Source organism: Cryptotermes secundus, unplaced genomic scaffold (genome assembly GCF_002891405.2).
Source record: "Cryptotermes secundus unplaced genomic scaffold, Csec_1.0 scaffold834, whole genome shotgun sequence".
In the NCBI taxonomy this organism is placed as follows: domain Eukaryota; kingdom Metazoa; phylum Arthropoda; class Insecta; order Blattodea; family Kalotermitidae; genus Cryptotermes; species Cryptotermes secundus.
In genome coordinates this window covers 9,700-25,492 of record NW_019730112.1, presented here as the reverse complement: position 1 = coordinate 25,492, position 15,793 = coordinate 9,700, and the positions used below count along the sequence as shown (strand labels likewise).

Here is a 15,793-nt window from a genome sequence, read left to right as displayed (position 1 = left end):
CTCTTAAAACTGCTTGCTGTATAGGACAGCGATAAAGTGGGCGGTGGGGGGCATTAAGATCCTTCTCTTGCTTCGGCCTGGATTTCCTCTCGTCACAGACGAGGACACGGGTGTTTCTTGAGCAACATAAAACCATTTTGAAAATTTTGTGTTAATGGACCGACTCCATGAAGCAGAACCCTACTTGAGAAGCTAATAGTTGTTCAGCTAGTCAAGTTAACTGCATATTATGAACCCCGAAGGCTCATAACCGCTTTCACAAAAGTCCGCTACTGGTCCTTATTCCTAGCCAGATAAATACAATCAACGCCCTCTCGTAAAATAAATTTTAATAATGTGTTATCTATACCTGGATCTTCTCAGTGTTTTTTTTCTTTCAGTTTTTTCTTCGGAAACTTTGTATGCCTTTGTCTTTTCTTGCATGCATGGATGGTAAACGAGAACATGAAATGATCTGTTATGTAGTTTGTTTCTACAGTTCGTAGCTGCTGTGGTAGATACGCTAACTTAGTGCCCTTGTTGAGAATTTCGCTGCCCCGGGGCTCACCTAGACACTTAAGGGAACCCAAAATAATTGCCAGCTGCATTAAAAACAAAATTTCGTTCCTAAGCGACCCGTCATGTTGATGGTTATTGCAGTTTGCCTGCCAATTCGCAGGTGTTCGCCTAGTCGCCACGGTGAAGCTTCTGGTTGCAATTTGGAACATTTTCTGAAGGATTTCCCCCTCTCACAGAGAGTCTCTATGGTATGCATTTAACTTCTTCAGCGCTAAAAACGAATTATCTCGTTTACACGTATTACCTTCTTGTGCTTTAAGTGCTGTGTTAGAGAGATAGCATGGATTGGATTGATCTGACTCAGGATAGGGACCATTGGAAGGCTTTTTTGAACACGGTAAGGAACCTTCGGGTTCCATAAAATGCTGAGAAATTCTTGAGTAGCTGCAGATTTGGCTTCTCAATAATGGCTCAACTCCATAAGTTTTTTTATTGCTAGTGGGGTGGGACTAAGTCCCTTGTACTGCGGCCACTTCTGGCATATTGTACCAGCCCCAGATGACAGGTGAGGGTGATTGTGGAGCAATTGCTGGAATGAAGATTGGCAGGGGAAACCGAATTATTCGGAGAAATCCTGCCCCAGCGCCACTTTACCCACCACGAATCCGACTTGACCAGACCCGTGATCGAACCCGGGCCGCCGCGGTGGGAAGCCAGCGACTAACCGCAGTAAGTATGCTTTAAGTGCTGTTAAATTTAACAGTAAAGTAAAAAAAAAGAAGTAAAATTATCCTTGTACTTAACTAATTAAGCACTATGTCATAAAGGCGTATAGGGGAGTGGATGTATAGACCCACGTTTTCTTGACCTTGGCACTAGTTGTAGGTGAGTGGTCAGCTTCACGCCCCGGCCGCTTTATTCCCGGCGAAGGAACCCGCGGTACTCATTGGATAGGAGGTTGAGTGCACCCCAGAGCCGGTCTGAACGACACAGAAAAATGAAAATGTTGTATTCCACCGAGACTCGAACTCCGACCCTTCGGTCGTCCAGCCATTCGAAATTACGAACAAATTCAGTAATCTGAACAAGCCCCGCCCATTTAAATGCATCCCTGCGTGAGCTTTGACCTCCTCATCACGCGAAAACTCTGAACATTATCGCGTTCTGGGACGTGACGCGGAGCAGATTGGTAGAAAATCATTTAAACTACACGGCGTCACATTGTTCGGCGCCCTGAACACAGAGTTTCTGTTAGGTAATCGTGTGTAGCTTTTGTTTTTCATGGCGTCAATAACGGAGGTAGTTGATACATGCGCTGCTAGTTGCTGACGCAACTGTAGAGCAGTCACTTCGATAATCCTCTGCGAGGGGATAGACTGGCTGACACAGACAAGAGCAGCCAATCAGCTTTGCGCAAATCGGCTTGCACCGAATACTTGACCTCCCGGTCACGTGGGCCAATTAATTTGTCGACAGTGCGAGTGTGGATGGGGTGGCGGGGTTGAGGGGGGATTATGCTCCCACACGTTTATCCTTGTTGATGTGCAGTCGGGAACGTCGTCCTCTTTGTTGCCGTAATGGAAAAACAGACACTCCGGCCTGTAGCCACTGTTTGTGCCCCATTTGACCACATAACCTAGGATTCATGAAATTATTTTTCCCCCTGGCAGCGACAGGACTAGACCAACTGTTAACAAAACTTCATGGAGCCGGACCCTTCTTGAGGAGCCATCAGTGACTCAGCCACCCAAGAAGTTTCCAGAATTTTATTGAACCCGAAGTCTCACAACCTTGTTTACAAGAGCCCGCCACTGGTGTCTGTCCTGAACTAGATGAATCCAATCTATACTACCCCATCCTATTTCTGTAATATACATTTTAATATTATCTTACCATCTATATCTAGGTTTTCCTATCTATATAACTTTCTATGACTTTACAGTCATTTTGTTGGACCTTGGCTGCCTTTTCAGTTTCTTAATCTCTAAAGAGTCAGTAGGACTCCTTGGACGGGGGCTCAGCCCGTATCAAGGCCTCTACCTACACGCAGAACAACACAAACAGAATCGCACACACAGACATCCATGCCTGGAGTGGGATTCGAACCTACGATCCCATTGTTCGAGCTAGTGAAGACTCTTTATGCCCTAGACCGCGTGGCCACCATGATCGGCTCTAGGCCTTCTTGTTCCCATCGAAATAGTGCATTGTGGCACACTTGCTCAAAGCAAGAACTGTGGAGCCAGAGAAATGGCCGTTGCTAGCAAACAGCTCTGAAACAACAGCCGTTTTCTTCGAATACTTCCGTTTCTCCTGCCAATTCTCAGTCCTTATCGCTGACGCTCCGACTGCGTACAAAGTGGACTCGGCGCACCCCACCCCACGAATTAGAATGGAGTAGTTACAGGTTGGGTGTGCCCGGGTCTCTCCGACTTGGACTGACAAATTATTTTTCCCTGTTTTCAGACTTGAATGCAGATTACCTGGATGTTCCTTTTGGACGTTCTGGTCCTGGAACTCCCGGACTTCCCGGATCAAACGGCCAGCAGCGCACCAAGCGCATGCGCACCTCGTTCAAGCACCATCAGCTGCGCACCATGAAGTCTTACTTCGCCATCAACCACAACCCGGACGCAAAGGACCTGAAACAACTGTCCCAGAAGACGGGGCTGCCCAAGCGGGTGCTGCAGGTTAGTGAGTTACATCGCAGATATGAAGCCAGGTGACGGTGGTGGCCACGCCCGTACATGGTTCATTTTCTGCCGGTGCAGTAAACACGGTTAACGCAGATAAAGTAAAAGGTAAAATTTCCCCTGTGATTAATTACGCATGGCGTCATGAAGATGTATGGGGGTTGCGGAGGTATAGTTTCACAATTAATGACCTGCGCACTGGATGTATGTGCTTTCACGCCTCCAGAGCCAGTCTGGACACCGTGGACAAAAGAGTCTCTTGCCTCAGCCGGAAATCGAACCCCGATTCATATGTCATCCTGCCTGTAGCCTCTCGCTCTACCGACTGGGCTGTCCCGGTCCCACTAAAGAGTCCAATTCGTCTAGCAAGGGAACCACTCAGCTTCCTCTAAAGAGAGGCAGGCCGCGCCATAGCTCAAGCGGTTAGTCGCCGGCTTCCCACCGCGGCTGCCCGGGTTCGATTCCGGGTCTGGTTAAGTGGGGTTTGTGGTGGACAAAGTGGCGCTGGGGCAGGTTTTCTCTGAGTACTTCGGTTTCCCCTGCCAATCTTCATTCCACAAAATTCTCCATCATCATAATCAGCCGGGGCAGGCTACAATAGGCCAATCAATGGCCGCCGTGCCGAGTGGACCCAGTTGGACTCCACCCCCCACTAAGCGAATTAAAAAAAATAATTAATTAAACAGAGGCAGTATAAGGACACGAACCAAATAGGTTCTAGATTTTAACAAAGATTTTTAAACCAAATTTGTAAATAGACTAATTATAATAATTTATAAATATTTTAACAAAGTCAGGCACATCGCTGTAATTATTAAAGATTAATATTTTATATTCATGACATTGTAATGATATTGTATGTATGTATTGATATTGATCAATACATTGTAATAGTACACAGAGATATTGGGTTTTCGGACTTATCCATCGTCCTGGTTTTTAAGATAACTAGTAAAATCACGACGTTTCGGAAACTGGATCTGTTTCCGTCCTCAGGTGAGGTAAAACACCTACTCTGTTGGATCCCTTAGAAAGAGCTAGCCTCAATCACTGGACCAGTGGACACTTGACACATCCAGTTTCCGAAACGTCGTGTTTTTCTTAGTTATCTTAAAACCAGGACGATGGATAAAGCCCGAAAACCCAATATCTCTGTGTGTTATACACCATCGTCAGAATCCTATAGTAACTAATTGTAATAGTAGTTTCCGCATGTATTGGTATGTGCTTCTGAAGACGGTCGCTCCGACCGAGACATGTCAAGGATGAAAGATTAAAAAGGAGAAAATCATTTATCAGTCACACTGAACGGAGCTGATAACATTTTATATTGTTGCTAGTGTGACGGACCGGTTCAACCAAATCAAATTTACTTGAAATCGGTTCATCGTTATACATTGTAAACCCTTACAGTTGCGTCATTATGATGGGGGCCGAAATATTAAAATCGGAATTTTTAGAATAACTTTTATTTAATTCCTGATATTGGGTTAAGTTGTTTCAACCAAACCTGTCAGCCTCACACATTACCTAAAAACTCTTTTGTGTGAGGATTCTGTGTTATTGTGACCACCTTAAACTCTTTTCAAATAAATATTTAACAAGAATTGTTTAACAGTTACCTGCATTTACAGATGTACCCCCCNGAAGTCGGGCGCTAGTGTTGGTGACGTCATGAGACTCAAATATAATGAGTACGACCTTAATAATGATGAGTCATAAAAAAGGTGAAGCCATCCCTGTAACAGGCCATGAAGGCGCATAGGATTGTGAGACGTTGAGGCTCCCACATTTTGTAGACAGTCGGCTCACAGATTGCGGTGAGGTTGTCAGCCTTACGCGCCGGCCGCGCTTTACCCACCAGGAATATTGTTGGTACTCATTTCTGTTAGAGGCTGAGTCGACCCCAGGGCCATAGTGCGGCTGAAAGGATTAGGCCAATTGAAAAATGAGGTGACTTCATCGAGAATCGTTTCCGGGACCTTCCGGCTTGTGGCGCAGCGAATGATGACTTATTATTGCTAGTATTGTTATTTGTGGGCTTTCAGTAAGTAGCCTGTAGGCTGTACGAAAACCATGAAGACGTAAATGTGTGTGTGTGTGTGTGTGTGTGTGGAGGTATAGCTCCATAAATTTTGACCTCGGTATTAGATGAAGGAGATCTGCCAGCTTCACGCCTCCAGCCGATTTACCCCTCGGGGAATGAGCCCCCTGTACCCACTGAAGATTAGGCTGCGTGGGCCCCAGAACCGGTCTGGGCGCTGTGGACAGGAGATAAATCTGTTGCCTCTGTCGGGAGTCGAACGAAACCGTATCCCGTCGCTGTACCGACTGAGTGCTCCGTGTACTTTGCCAAATTATTTCTTGCACGGAGCAGTAAGAAAGCAGATCGCTTCAGTTGTCTCTGTTCGGCGGGAGGATAGGCACGGAAACTCAAATGGCCCCGGAAGGAAGACTGCTCACAAAATGGCGTCCACACCACATCCCGTATCTGCGCAGGGCGATAAGACCGAATTCCGGCCTCAGCGGCCTCATAGTTTTAAGGGGGGAGGCGGGGGCACGAGATACAAGTGTGTGGGGGGGCCCATCAGGGTGACGCACAACTGTAAAGCGAGAAGAAACGTTTTGATTTGTCTACCCGCTTCGTGCCGCCGTTGAGATACAGCGCAGCGTCCTGCTCGTGTGTGCCCATAGATCCACGTCTCTTGCTTCTAAAGCTGTAGCCAGTTGCACCACGTGTTTCGGTCGCTGCATTACCTTCATCAGGTAGGCAACGGGTATAGAAAGCAGGGAGGAAGTGACAGGAGGTTGGAGAAAACTGCATAATGAGGAGCTTCATAATTTCCAAATACAATGATCAAGTCAAGGAAGGTGAAATGGGCAGGGCGTGTAGCACGAATGATGAAGAGGAATGCATATAGGATATTGGTGGGAAAGCCAGAAGGAAAGAGGTCACTGAGAAAACCTAGACGTAGATGCGAGGATAATATTAAGGTTTATAAATAGTGCAGTCGATATAGCGACTGGCTACGAGCTGGACAACCAAGGGATCGGAGTTCGAGTCCCGGTAGGGTCAAGAATTTTGTCTTATCAACTTAGTCCAGACCGTCTCTGAGTCTCACCCAGTCTGATATTCAGTGGATACCGGGGATGTTCTCCCGAGGGTAAAGCGGCCGGAACGTCAAGCTGACCAATAACCTCCAACTAGTGCCGGGGTCAAGAAAACGTGGATCTATACACCCACTCCCTCCGTACGTCTTCGTGGCGTAGTGCTTAATTATGTTTCTGTTTGTTCTTGGTGTATTTCTACAACGTTACACTTATTTCGACCAAATTTGGCATGATCGTAAGTCCCTCCCTTAGTAAACCGTAGGCACATACAATTAACGATACGTGCAGTGGGGGTCCAAGTGGGAAATCCGTCGGGCAGATTCAGTTGTAGTTCAGTATTCAGGGAAAAAAGAAGCGTTCTATACCGAATAATAATCGATTTCATTTCTGACGTGTCCGTCAGACGGATGTCGTTTTTGTTCGGTACTCGGCAACCAAAAATTATCTGTCAAGGAGTAACCGCGATGAAGCTGGAGCCTTGCCATTTCTGCACTGATTTTCTTCGTTTTGGCAAGAGATTATTATCATTCTCTTTTCTGTTGCTTGTGCTTTACGCCGTGGTGAAGCCAGGCAGAGCTTCTAGGCAGTTTATACAGAGGCTGTTATGCATAATAATTCGTGCTGTTGCCAGCCCGTTGAATCGAGCGTCAACTTCCCTCATAAGCTTAACTATGTCACTTATCGTATCGGGGCACTATGTTACAGGCCGGGAGGTCGTGAGTTCGATTCCCTATAAGGTCATTGGACTTTTCAAATGACCTAATCCTTCCAGCCGCACCATTTCCCTGGGATCGACTCAGCCTCTAACAGAAATGAGTACCAGGAACCTTCCTGGGGGTAAAGGGCGGCCGGCCGGCGTGTAAGGCTGACAACCTCGCTGCCATCTGTGAGCCGATTATCTAGAAAATGTGGGATCCTCGACGTCTCACTACCTTATGAGCCTCCACGGCCTGTTACAGGGATAGCTTTATCATATTAACGCCGTGAAGTCCCTTGGAAGTTAGGCGACGTTTCGGATGAACATATCGCATCCATCTTCAGTTTCGGAAAATAAACCAAGAAACAAACAAGCATGAAGCAGTAGTTATTCTTTTTGTAATTAACTATCACTGTATCAACTACAGAAGATGTTGGTCGCCGGATGTACGTATTAATAAAGGTGAAACGGAGTTGAGTGAACAGCGTCTCGTATCCAGAAAATGTCCCATCAAAGTGGCTGAAGCCGCCGGTTGTGAACCCGCGACCTGTCTGGCCGTGCTGACCTCAACAGGGCCCAAATCGGAACACGCCCAAGCAGTGTCAGTGTCAGGCTGGCTCGCCTCATCTCACTGTATCCTTAAATCATGGGGTTCGGTCAGGGCACGCGGCAACGTAAAGACGTGTGTTTACTGTTGTAATGTTATGACAGCCTCCTCTATCATGGCCTTCGCACGAGAAATCCCGTTCCGTTCTTTTATTATTTTCAGTATTTTCCTCTCTACGTCCCTATTTCTGGATATTCATTCGAACTATCTACTTCGTTTTTGAAGGGTGAATACAAGCACAAGAATATTAATTCAAGAAAAGTTTGGTCAACCGGACTGGCTTGTGAAAGGTAAAGTTGCCCCTGTACTTAACTATTTAAGCACTACGCCATGAGGCGTATGGGGGAGTGGATTAGCTGGAGGTGAGTGGTCAGCTACACGCCCCGGCCGCTTTACCCCGATGAAAGAGCCCCAGGTACCCATTGGATAGGAGGTTGGGTGGGCCCCAGAGCCGGTTTGGATGACGTGAAGAAGAGAAAATTTTTGGCCCTACCGGGACTCGAATTCCGACCCTTCGGTCATCCAGCCGGTAGCCAGTCGCTATACCGACTGCGCTACCCCGGCTCCCACCGGACTGACTTGTAAGACAATAGAAAACGAGAGAGCCACATTCCATTATGATGTGACAGAGTCTTGTGGGATTTTAGTAAGAAAATCTTTAGGGAAGAGATTACAGGAAAGACCTAAGCGTAGATGGGATCATAATATTAAAATGACACTTAGAAACTTCCGATGTGAGGGTACAGAATGAATTCAGCTGGCTCATGTTGTGAACATTATATTGAAACAATGGGTTCCATAAATTACTTGGAATTTTATGATCATCTGAGCTACTATCAGCTTATTCTGCTTGCTGGAGTTAATAGAGTGGTCAGTAGAGATGTGTCCATATTTCTTTCTTCGTGTCTAGGTCGTGACGTCAGTCGAATTTTTCAGTTTCCCCCTTAGTGTGTCCAGTACAACTACAAAGTTCTTTTCTGTGCAATAAAAGAAAAAAAGGCGAGGTCCGTATTTCCCACATTCTCTGTAGCATGTAATTCATAATCTTGCTGTGACATGACACCTGTAGGCCGGAATAATGGAGCCAGAGGAAACGTTCATTGCTAAACAGCGGCTCAGTAAAGAAGTTTCTGCCGCAACGGATACACAAGCAACAATAGATGAATTGTTATGAATGTTTTCTATTCGGTCCGCGCAAAATATTTATAAAGAAGAGTTAAGTCGACAATCATCAGTCGAATTCCGGAGTTCCAAGTGAGCAGTTAGTCGAGAGTTGAACTGTGGAAGAGAGTCTTAGCCGAGCTGTGAAGAGGAGTCTTTACGTGTGCTGTAGTGAGACTGTTCTAGTTCTAGTGCTAAAAGCCGTTGCTAGGAAACGGACAGTGGAAAGTGTAATAGACTGAGGACACTAGTCTGTGTGTGTCAGTGAACTGTAAAGTGTGGAAATAGCGACAGTGTTACAGTTTTTGTAGTACTACATGTAAATTGTCAGTAAATCCAATAATTCAAACCCCCGTCTATAGTCACACACTCTGAATGCGTGACAGTAATTTCATGCCTTACTTAACGGCCCTGTCATCGCTTGTATTATGTATACAGCGATGCAGATGCTTTAGGGACTCTCCTGAAAACCAAATAATTTTAGGAAAAGGGTTAGGAAAGTGATAAACAAGGCGAAGTGAAGGAGTGGGAGAAATCATCCGAAAATGCAGTGAAGTGAAGTGAAGTGATACGAAGTGAAGTGAAGTGATGCGAAGTGAAGTCAAGTGACGCGAAGTGAAGTCAAGTGCCGCGAAGTGAAGTGAAGTGAAGTGAAGTGAACTGTGAGGATGTGAAGGGTACGTAAGTGCAGTGAAGCTGAATGAAGGGAAGTTCATGAAGAAATGTTGGTGCATCAGTTCATGACATCGCGTATTTCATTACTCTTAGTGTTTAGTGTATAGTACGCCTATTTTTATTAATATTAATTTATATAATTGTAGTTGAAATAGTATTTGTTGTAGTTGTAAGTGTATTTGCATTGTATTCAATGTGTGTAGTGCGTCCTTTGTTGTTTATGTAGTTTTGTGTGTTGTGTCTTATTGTAGTACCGCTGCCTTACTTACTTACTTACTTACTCACTCATGGAGCTGAGCCCTTCTGGAGGAGCCGCCAATTCTGCAGCTACTCAAGAATTTCCCAGCATTTTATGGAACGCTGCCACCGGGTAAAAACCAATTTGCAGTTAAATTTAATAATAATAAAAATATTCTCATAGAACCAGAACAGTTCATTTAAATTAGTTAATATTTCTTATTGTTTACTGCGTATAAACCCATAGCTACGGCCGCTATAGGTTACATATATTATTAAAAAGGAAAAAAATACGGAGCACAAGACAGCTGTTATTTTCTTAATGACTCATGCTGCCCCGAGCATTCCATTCATAGATAAGCCAGTTTCAGTTTCAGACTGATTCATTCCAATGTGATTAAAGTTTCGTATTTTCCTTGACATTGGCGTTGCATATGAGTGTGTTGGAATGTATTTTGTACCGTTTTTTAAAAAACTGATAACTATATCTAGCCTGTATCAAGAATCTATTCAGTCGGAATGCCTTCTAAAAGCAGTACCAAATTTCTATTTGGGTAGCTGACCTATCTTCAGACCTTACACTTGATTGATGTATGTTTTCCCTTTGCGTTTTGTGAGCTTGGTTTATTTCTATTCCCGCTAATTGCCGGTGCTTCGCTGAAGAAGCGGCATCCGAAACGCGCATGCGCGATGAGAAATGGGTGGCGGGGACTGACGGATTGCCGGGCCGAGGGCCAACATCATGCCGGGCCGATGTTGCTCGCAGCCCCTCGGGGCTCACAAGTGCTCCACTAACAGATAGATAACTAATGAATGTAGGTGCGCTGTCTGTTGTTAGAACTGTAATACAGTTAATGCACTCAGCGTCGCCACAACCCAGTTCGTAACAACATTACGTGAAGGCCTCTTTCGGTGTAGAAACGTCTGCATCAACAGATCTCTACAGAGAAACACGTGGCACTGCATAATGTTATAGTATTATATAAAAAGGGCCGCGCCATAGCTCAAGCGGCTAGTCGCTGGTTTCCCAACGCGGCGGCCTGGGTTCGATCCCGAGTCTAGTGATGCCGAATTTGTGGTGGGCAAAGTGACGCTGGGACAGGTTTACTCCGAGTACTTCGGTTTCCCCTGCCAATCTTCATTCCACAAAATTCTCCATCATCATAATCACCCAGGGCAGGTACAATAGGCCAATCAGTGGCTGCCGTGCCGAGTGGACCCAGCTGGACTCCACCCCCCCCACTAAGCTCCACAATCACCCTCACCTATCATCTGGGGCTGGTACAATAGCCAGAGGTGGCCGCAGTACAAGAGACCTAGTCCCTTGTACTGCGGCTCGCTAATCACGTTCTGACTTCAGAGTGTACACATTGAATAACAGAAGGACTGGCGGACTCGTTCTTTTGCGTGCGGTCCGTGTCGTATCAGTGCTGAACTAATTAAGCACTACGCCATGAAGGCGTATGGGTGAGTGGATGTATAGACCCACGATTTCTTAACGTCGGCACTACTTGGAAGTTAGTGGTCAGTTTCACGCCCCGGTCACTTTACCGTCGGGGTAGCAACCCCCGGTACCTATTGGATAGGAGTCTGGGTGGGCCCCACGGCCTGTTCGAACCAAATACCGGGACTCGAACTCCGAAACCTCGGTCGTCCAGTCCGTAGCCAGTCGCTGTACCACTCAGTACGTAGTCAAAGGAAAGTAGATGTTTGTTTGCCGATCGCAGTGGCCGCGTGTTAGGCATGCAATATCTTCGCTCGCACGAACTCTGGGATCGTGATTTCGAATCCCATTCGAGGCATGCCTGCCTGTGTCTGTGTTGTTTTGTGTGTAGGTAGCGGCCTTGCGACGGGCTGGTCAGTCACCCAAGGAGGCTTACCGACTGTCTATAGATTAAAAAACTTAAAAAGAGGCCAAGGTTCAACAAAGGGCTGTAGAGCCATAGACAAATTTTTGTTTGTAAAGTCGTAAAAAATATATTCCCATTATTTAAGTTTAATTTTGTTGTCATTTTTACACTTTTTTGCAGTCGAGATGGACTTCACGCTTCTGTTCATCTGACGGAACGCAGTTTCCCCTACCAGAGCTACCCACTGCCCTCGTCGAGGTGCTCTGGGCCTCTTGAAGCGTTACGTTGTGTTCATTCACGGGTTCCCCCCGGCCGCAGTTTCAGATTCCTCTGGCGCCTGGCCATCTGCGGGCTTGGCCACAAGAACGCCTTGCCAGGACATGCAAGCATTAAGGCAGTTATGCAGCAGACAGAGTTGTGTAATCTGTTGCATGCATGTCAAGAATTACAGTACAGTAACGTCGTTTTTAGTATTATCATCGAATAAACACTTGATGAAGGTAGGAGGAGATATATCGAAACAAATACAAATAATATGACCCTCTCATTAAACCTTGAAAATATTACTACCAGTAGCGTGAGACGCGTTGAAACTTCAACGGGAAATGCAGTCTGACAAGTAACCCTGATATGATTATGCATCCCGTTCTGTTGGTTAATCATTTAAGTCAGAGAGGAAGTGTTGGTTGTGCCACGTTTTCATGTGTTACAGCTGTTTATTCTGCAACATGTTTCGACCTTATAAGGTCATCATCACGTGCATTATATATACGGGTATGTGACCGCCATATTGCTGCATTGTATTGCTTTTTGTAGATCAGTCTTCCGAAACGTTGTTAAAACTTGTTTGAAATTTGGTCGAAGTCGTTCCTGAAATCGTTAAAACTCAGTTAAATTGCATCTGGATTCTTCCTGAATTTATATAAGAGTGAGAGTCAGTAAACAGGTCACAAATTGAAGTGAAACAGCTGTAATGGATGCAATAAAGTTTTCTGTGTACATCACTAGGTAGCAGCACAATACAGCGTCATGACAGTCTAGGTAACAGACGCCCATGCTTATGTTCAGAGGCTGGTTTCAGTAGTCAAGATCGTCAAGATAGCTATCATGCGTGAGGAGTATAGTACCAAAGAGCAGCGTTTTGTTCTGCGTTTTTTTTTTTTGTGGGCAAAAGGACAGTGCAATTGATATTCGTAAAGAAATGTTCCCTGTTTACGGTGAGAAGCGTTTGTCGTGTAAAGTGGTTCGCAACTGGGTTTAGAAATTCTCTAAAGGACGTTCCAGAGCTGCAGATGATGCCCGACCAGGTGCGGAAGTGGCTGAGACAACAGTCTAAAGGCTTCAATGCTGCGGGTTTCGGCGCACTGGTAAAGCGATGGGACAAGTGTATCAATGTTGGTGGAGGTTATGCCGAGAAATAAATGTTATTTTCAGGTTCGAATATCACGTGTTTTGTGTTTTATATCCATTTGTGACCTATTTACTGACGCTCCCTCGTGTGTGTGTGTGTATATATATATAGTCACCTTTTAGGGGTCGGCATTTCATTACCGTTACCTAGCAACGGGTCTACATGCAACTAATTCTAGTGCTACTGACAGCGTGGTGGTATTGAATGTAGCTTTCGTCATTACCGACAGAATTTAAACTCGTACCTAATTATGAAGGGTTTAGGTTCTTGCATGGGAGCTGGGATGGCTCAGTCGGTATAGCAACGGGCCGGGCGTCAACATATTCCCGGCAGATGAATGATATTTCTCCTTACAGCGTCCAGACCGACCTGGTGCCCACCCAGCCTCCTATCCAACGGATATCCTTTCCTTGGATAAGCGTCAAATAATAACATGGCGGACGAGCTAAATATTTTGGTGTAATAACGTTAGTTGGTGTTGTCGGTATAGCGACTGGCTACGTGCTGGACGTTCCAGGGGGATGGAGTTCGAGTCCCGGTAGGATAAGGAATTTTCACTTCTCCAAATCGTCCAGACCGGCTCTGGGGTTCACCCAATGGACATCGGGGGTTCTTTCGCCGGTGGAAAAGTGGCCGGAGCGTGAAGATGGCCACTCACGAACTAGTGCCGAGGTCAAAAGAATGTATCTCTATACATCCGCTCCCCCATACGCCTTCATGGCGCGGTGCTTAGTTAAGCACAGGGACAGCTTTTCCTTACCTGGGGCATTCTGTATATACATGGCTTCTCGTTACTCCACTGGAGAAATCAGAGGGAGTCTGTCTGTCAGATCAGAGCGACAAACGCGGGACAAGTCTCCCCCCCCCCCCCCGCCCCTTTCTGGAACAGATCTTTCGCATTAGGTTGCATTTCACCGGAATAATTAATGAAGATCGCCCGGACAAACTCGAATCCGATTGCGTTTCTGACTGGAAACCTTGTTACATTAAAAATGTTTTAAGTGCTTCCTTTCTGGTCCCTGTTAATGGGCGCCATGACAGCGGGGAAAGGGGTTGCTGGGTTTAATTGTCAGATGTGATCATGGCACCCGTAATTGGGCTGTAACTTCTTTCGGAAGCCGCGTGTAGATAATTCTCTTTGTGACATGAACAAAATCTTAATTTCCTCTTTTTATATATGTCTTCTGTTCACGTAAGAGGATACACGGTAGCGTAGTTGGTCGAGGAAGTGTGCTAGAAGCCTAAAGGTCGCGGGTTCGATTCTCGAGGTGACTAAATTTTCAGTTGGCCTAATCCTTCTAACCGCACTAGGCCCTGGGGTCGATTCAGCCTCTAACAGAAATGACTACCATGAATCTTCATGGGAGTAAAGGGCGGACGGTGCGTAAAGGTGACAACCTCACCGCCATCTGTGAGCTGATGGTCTAGAAAATATGGGAGCCTCGACGTCTGACAACTCTATGGGCCTCCACGGACTGTTACAGGGATGTTGTATCGCTCTGTTCCAGTAATGTATTAATCTCCTTTTCAAGCAGTGCATTTATTGAACAGTTCTGTCTTCTGGGATATAACACTGCGTAATTCGTTGAAAATCAACAGAAATTTCGGAGGAATATGTCGCTTATATCTTGACGGTCGAAGGATAAGCCGAGTAAGAAACCAGCGTGAAGCTTGTAGCAAAGTATGCTGACGGAAGCGGCTTATTGGTCTGAAACTTTGGTACTATTCCAACCCTGAAGATGGAGGCGGTATATTATTTCGAAACATTGATGTATATCCAGAGACTTGTACAGTATCAACACGGAAGAACCATCGCGGTGCAGGCCTCAGTTCTCTTCCGGAAGTGACAGAATATTTGTTTTTCTGTTTCAGGTGTGGTTCCAGAATGCGAGGGCAAAATGGCGGCGAATGATGATCAAGCAGGAAGGTAAAACCGGGGATAAATGTCCAGGGGCGGAATCCGGCAACTCTCTGGGAGACATGGAGACCTTCCAGCCTCATGCACCTGGTACCGTGGGCCCAGAATTTCACCAGCAGTCACTCCCCCCACACAGCCCCCCCTTCGTTCTGGGTGGTTCATCTTCCTCACCGCTTGAATGCTCCTAATGCGCGTGCGCGTGTGGTAATTTAAATTAATTTCCGTTGAGAGTTGGACATTTAATGTTTCCTTGAACTGTTGTATCGTAATTATAGGAAACTCGACTCTGTCTGGGTGTCCGTAAAGAACGGCGGTATCATGTAAGCGTTTATTGCTTCAAAATTCTCCCCCATTGTAAAGCAAGTGGAATGTTTGGCAACACTGAACATATTGACAGATGTAAGTCGGTCAGTCTGTAAAATTCACTATATTACACTGTTCTGAAATCTTTATCGCAAGATTATTCCTCCTCTTTTAGCTCTTAGACATTTCCCCCCGCCCCTCACTAAATAAGGAAGAGACAGCAGTGAAATATGTATACAGGGTTGTCAAATTCAACTCACATAATTGCTTTTCAACTTTTTCATGTTATAATCTTTGCTTTACAGGGGGTACGCGGTAGCGTAGTTGGTTGAGACACTATAGTACAGTCCGAAAGGTCGCGGGTTCGATTCCCAGTGATGTCATCGGATTTTTTTAATTGACCTAATTCTTCCAGCCGCACTATGGCCCTGGGGTAGAGTCAGTCTCTAACAGAAATGAGTACCAGGAATATTCATGGGGGTAAAGGGCGGCCGGCGCGTAAGGCTGACAACTTTACCGCCATCTGTGAGTGGATTGTCTAGAAAATGTGGTAGAAAATCTTAACACTTCGTATTAGGCCCACCACACACGTCAGAATTCTCACATTATCTGTTCATTGGCTGATATCTACA

General features: G+C 45.8%; 1 protein-coding gene across 2 annotated transcripts in view; it reads left to right on the top strand.

Moving 5' to 3' along the window:
- The window catches only part of LOC111866232 (protein apterous), a 155,154-nt gene extending 139,619 nt beyond the window's left edge, over positions 1-15,535 (top strand). For both annotated transcript variants that reach the window (XM_023854992.2, XM_023854991.2), the window contains exons 4-5: positions 2,965-3,188; positions 14,813-15,535. In XM_023854992.2, the coding sequence (XP_023710760.1) occupies positions 2,965-3,188; positions 14,813-15,046 (458 nt within the window). In that variant the 3' untranslated portion in view covers positions 15,047-15,535. The remainder of the gene's footprint in view (positions 1-2,964; positions 3,189-14,812) is intronic.
- The last annotated feature ends 258 nt before the right edge of the window (positions 15,536-15,793 follow it).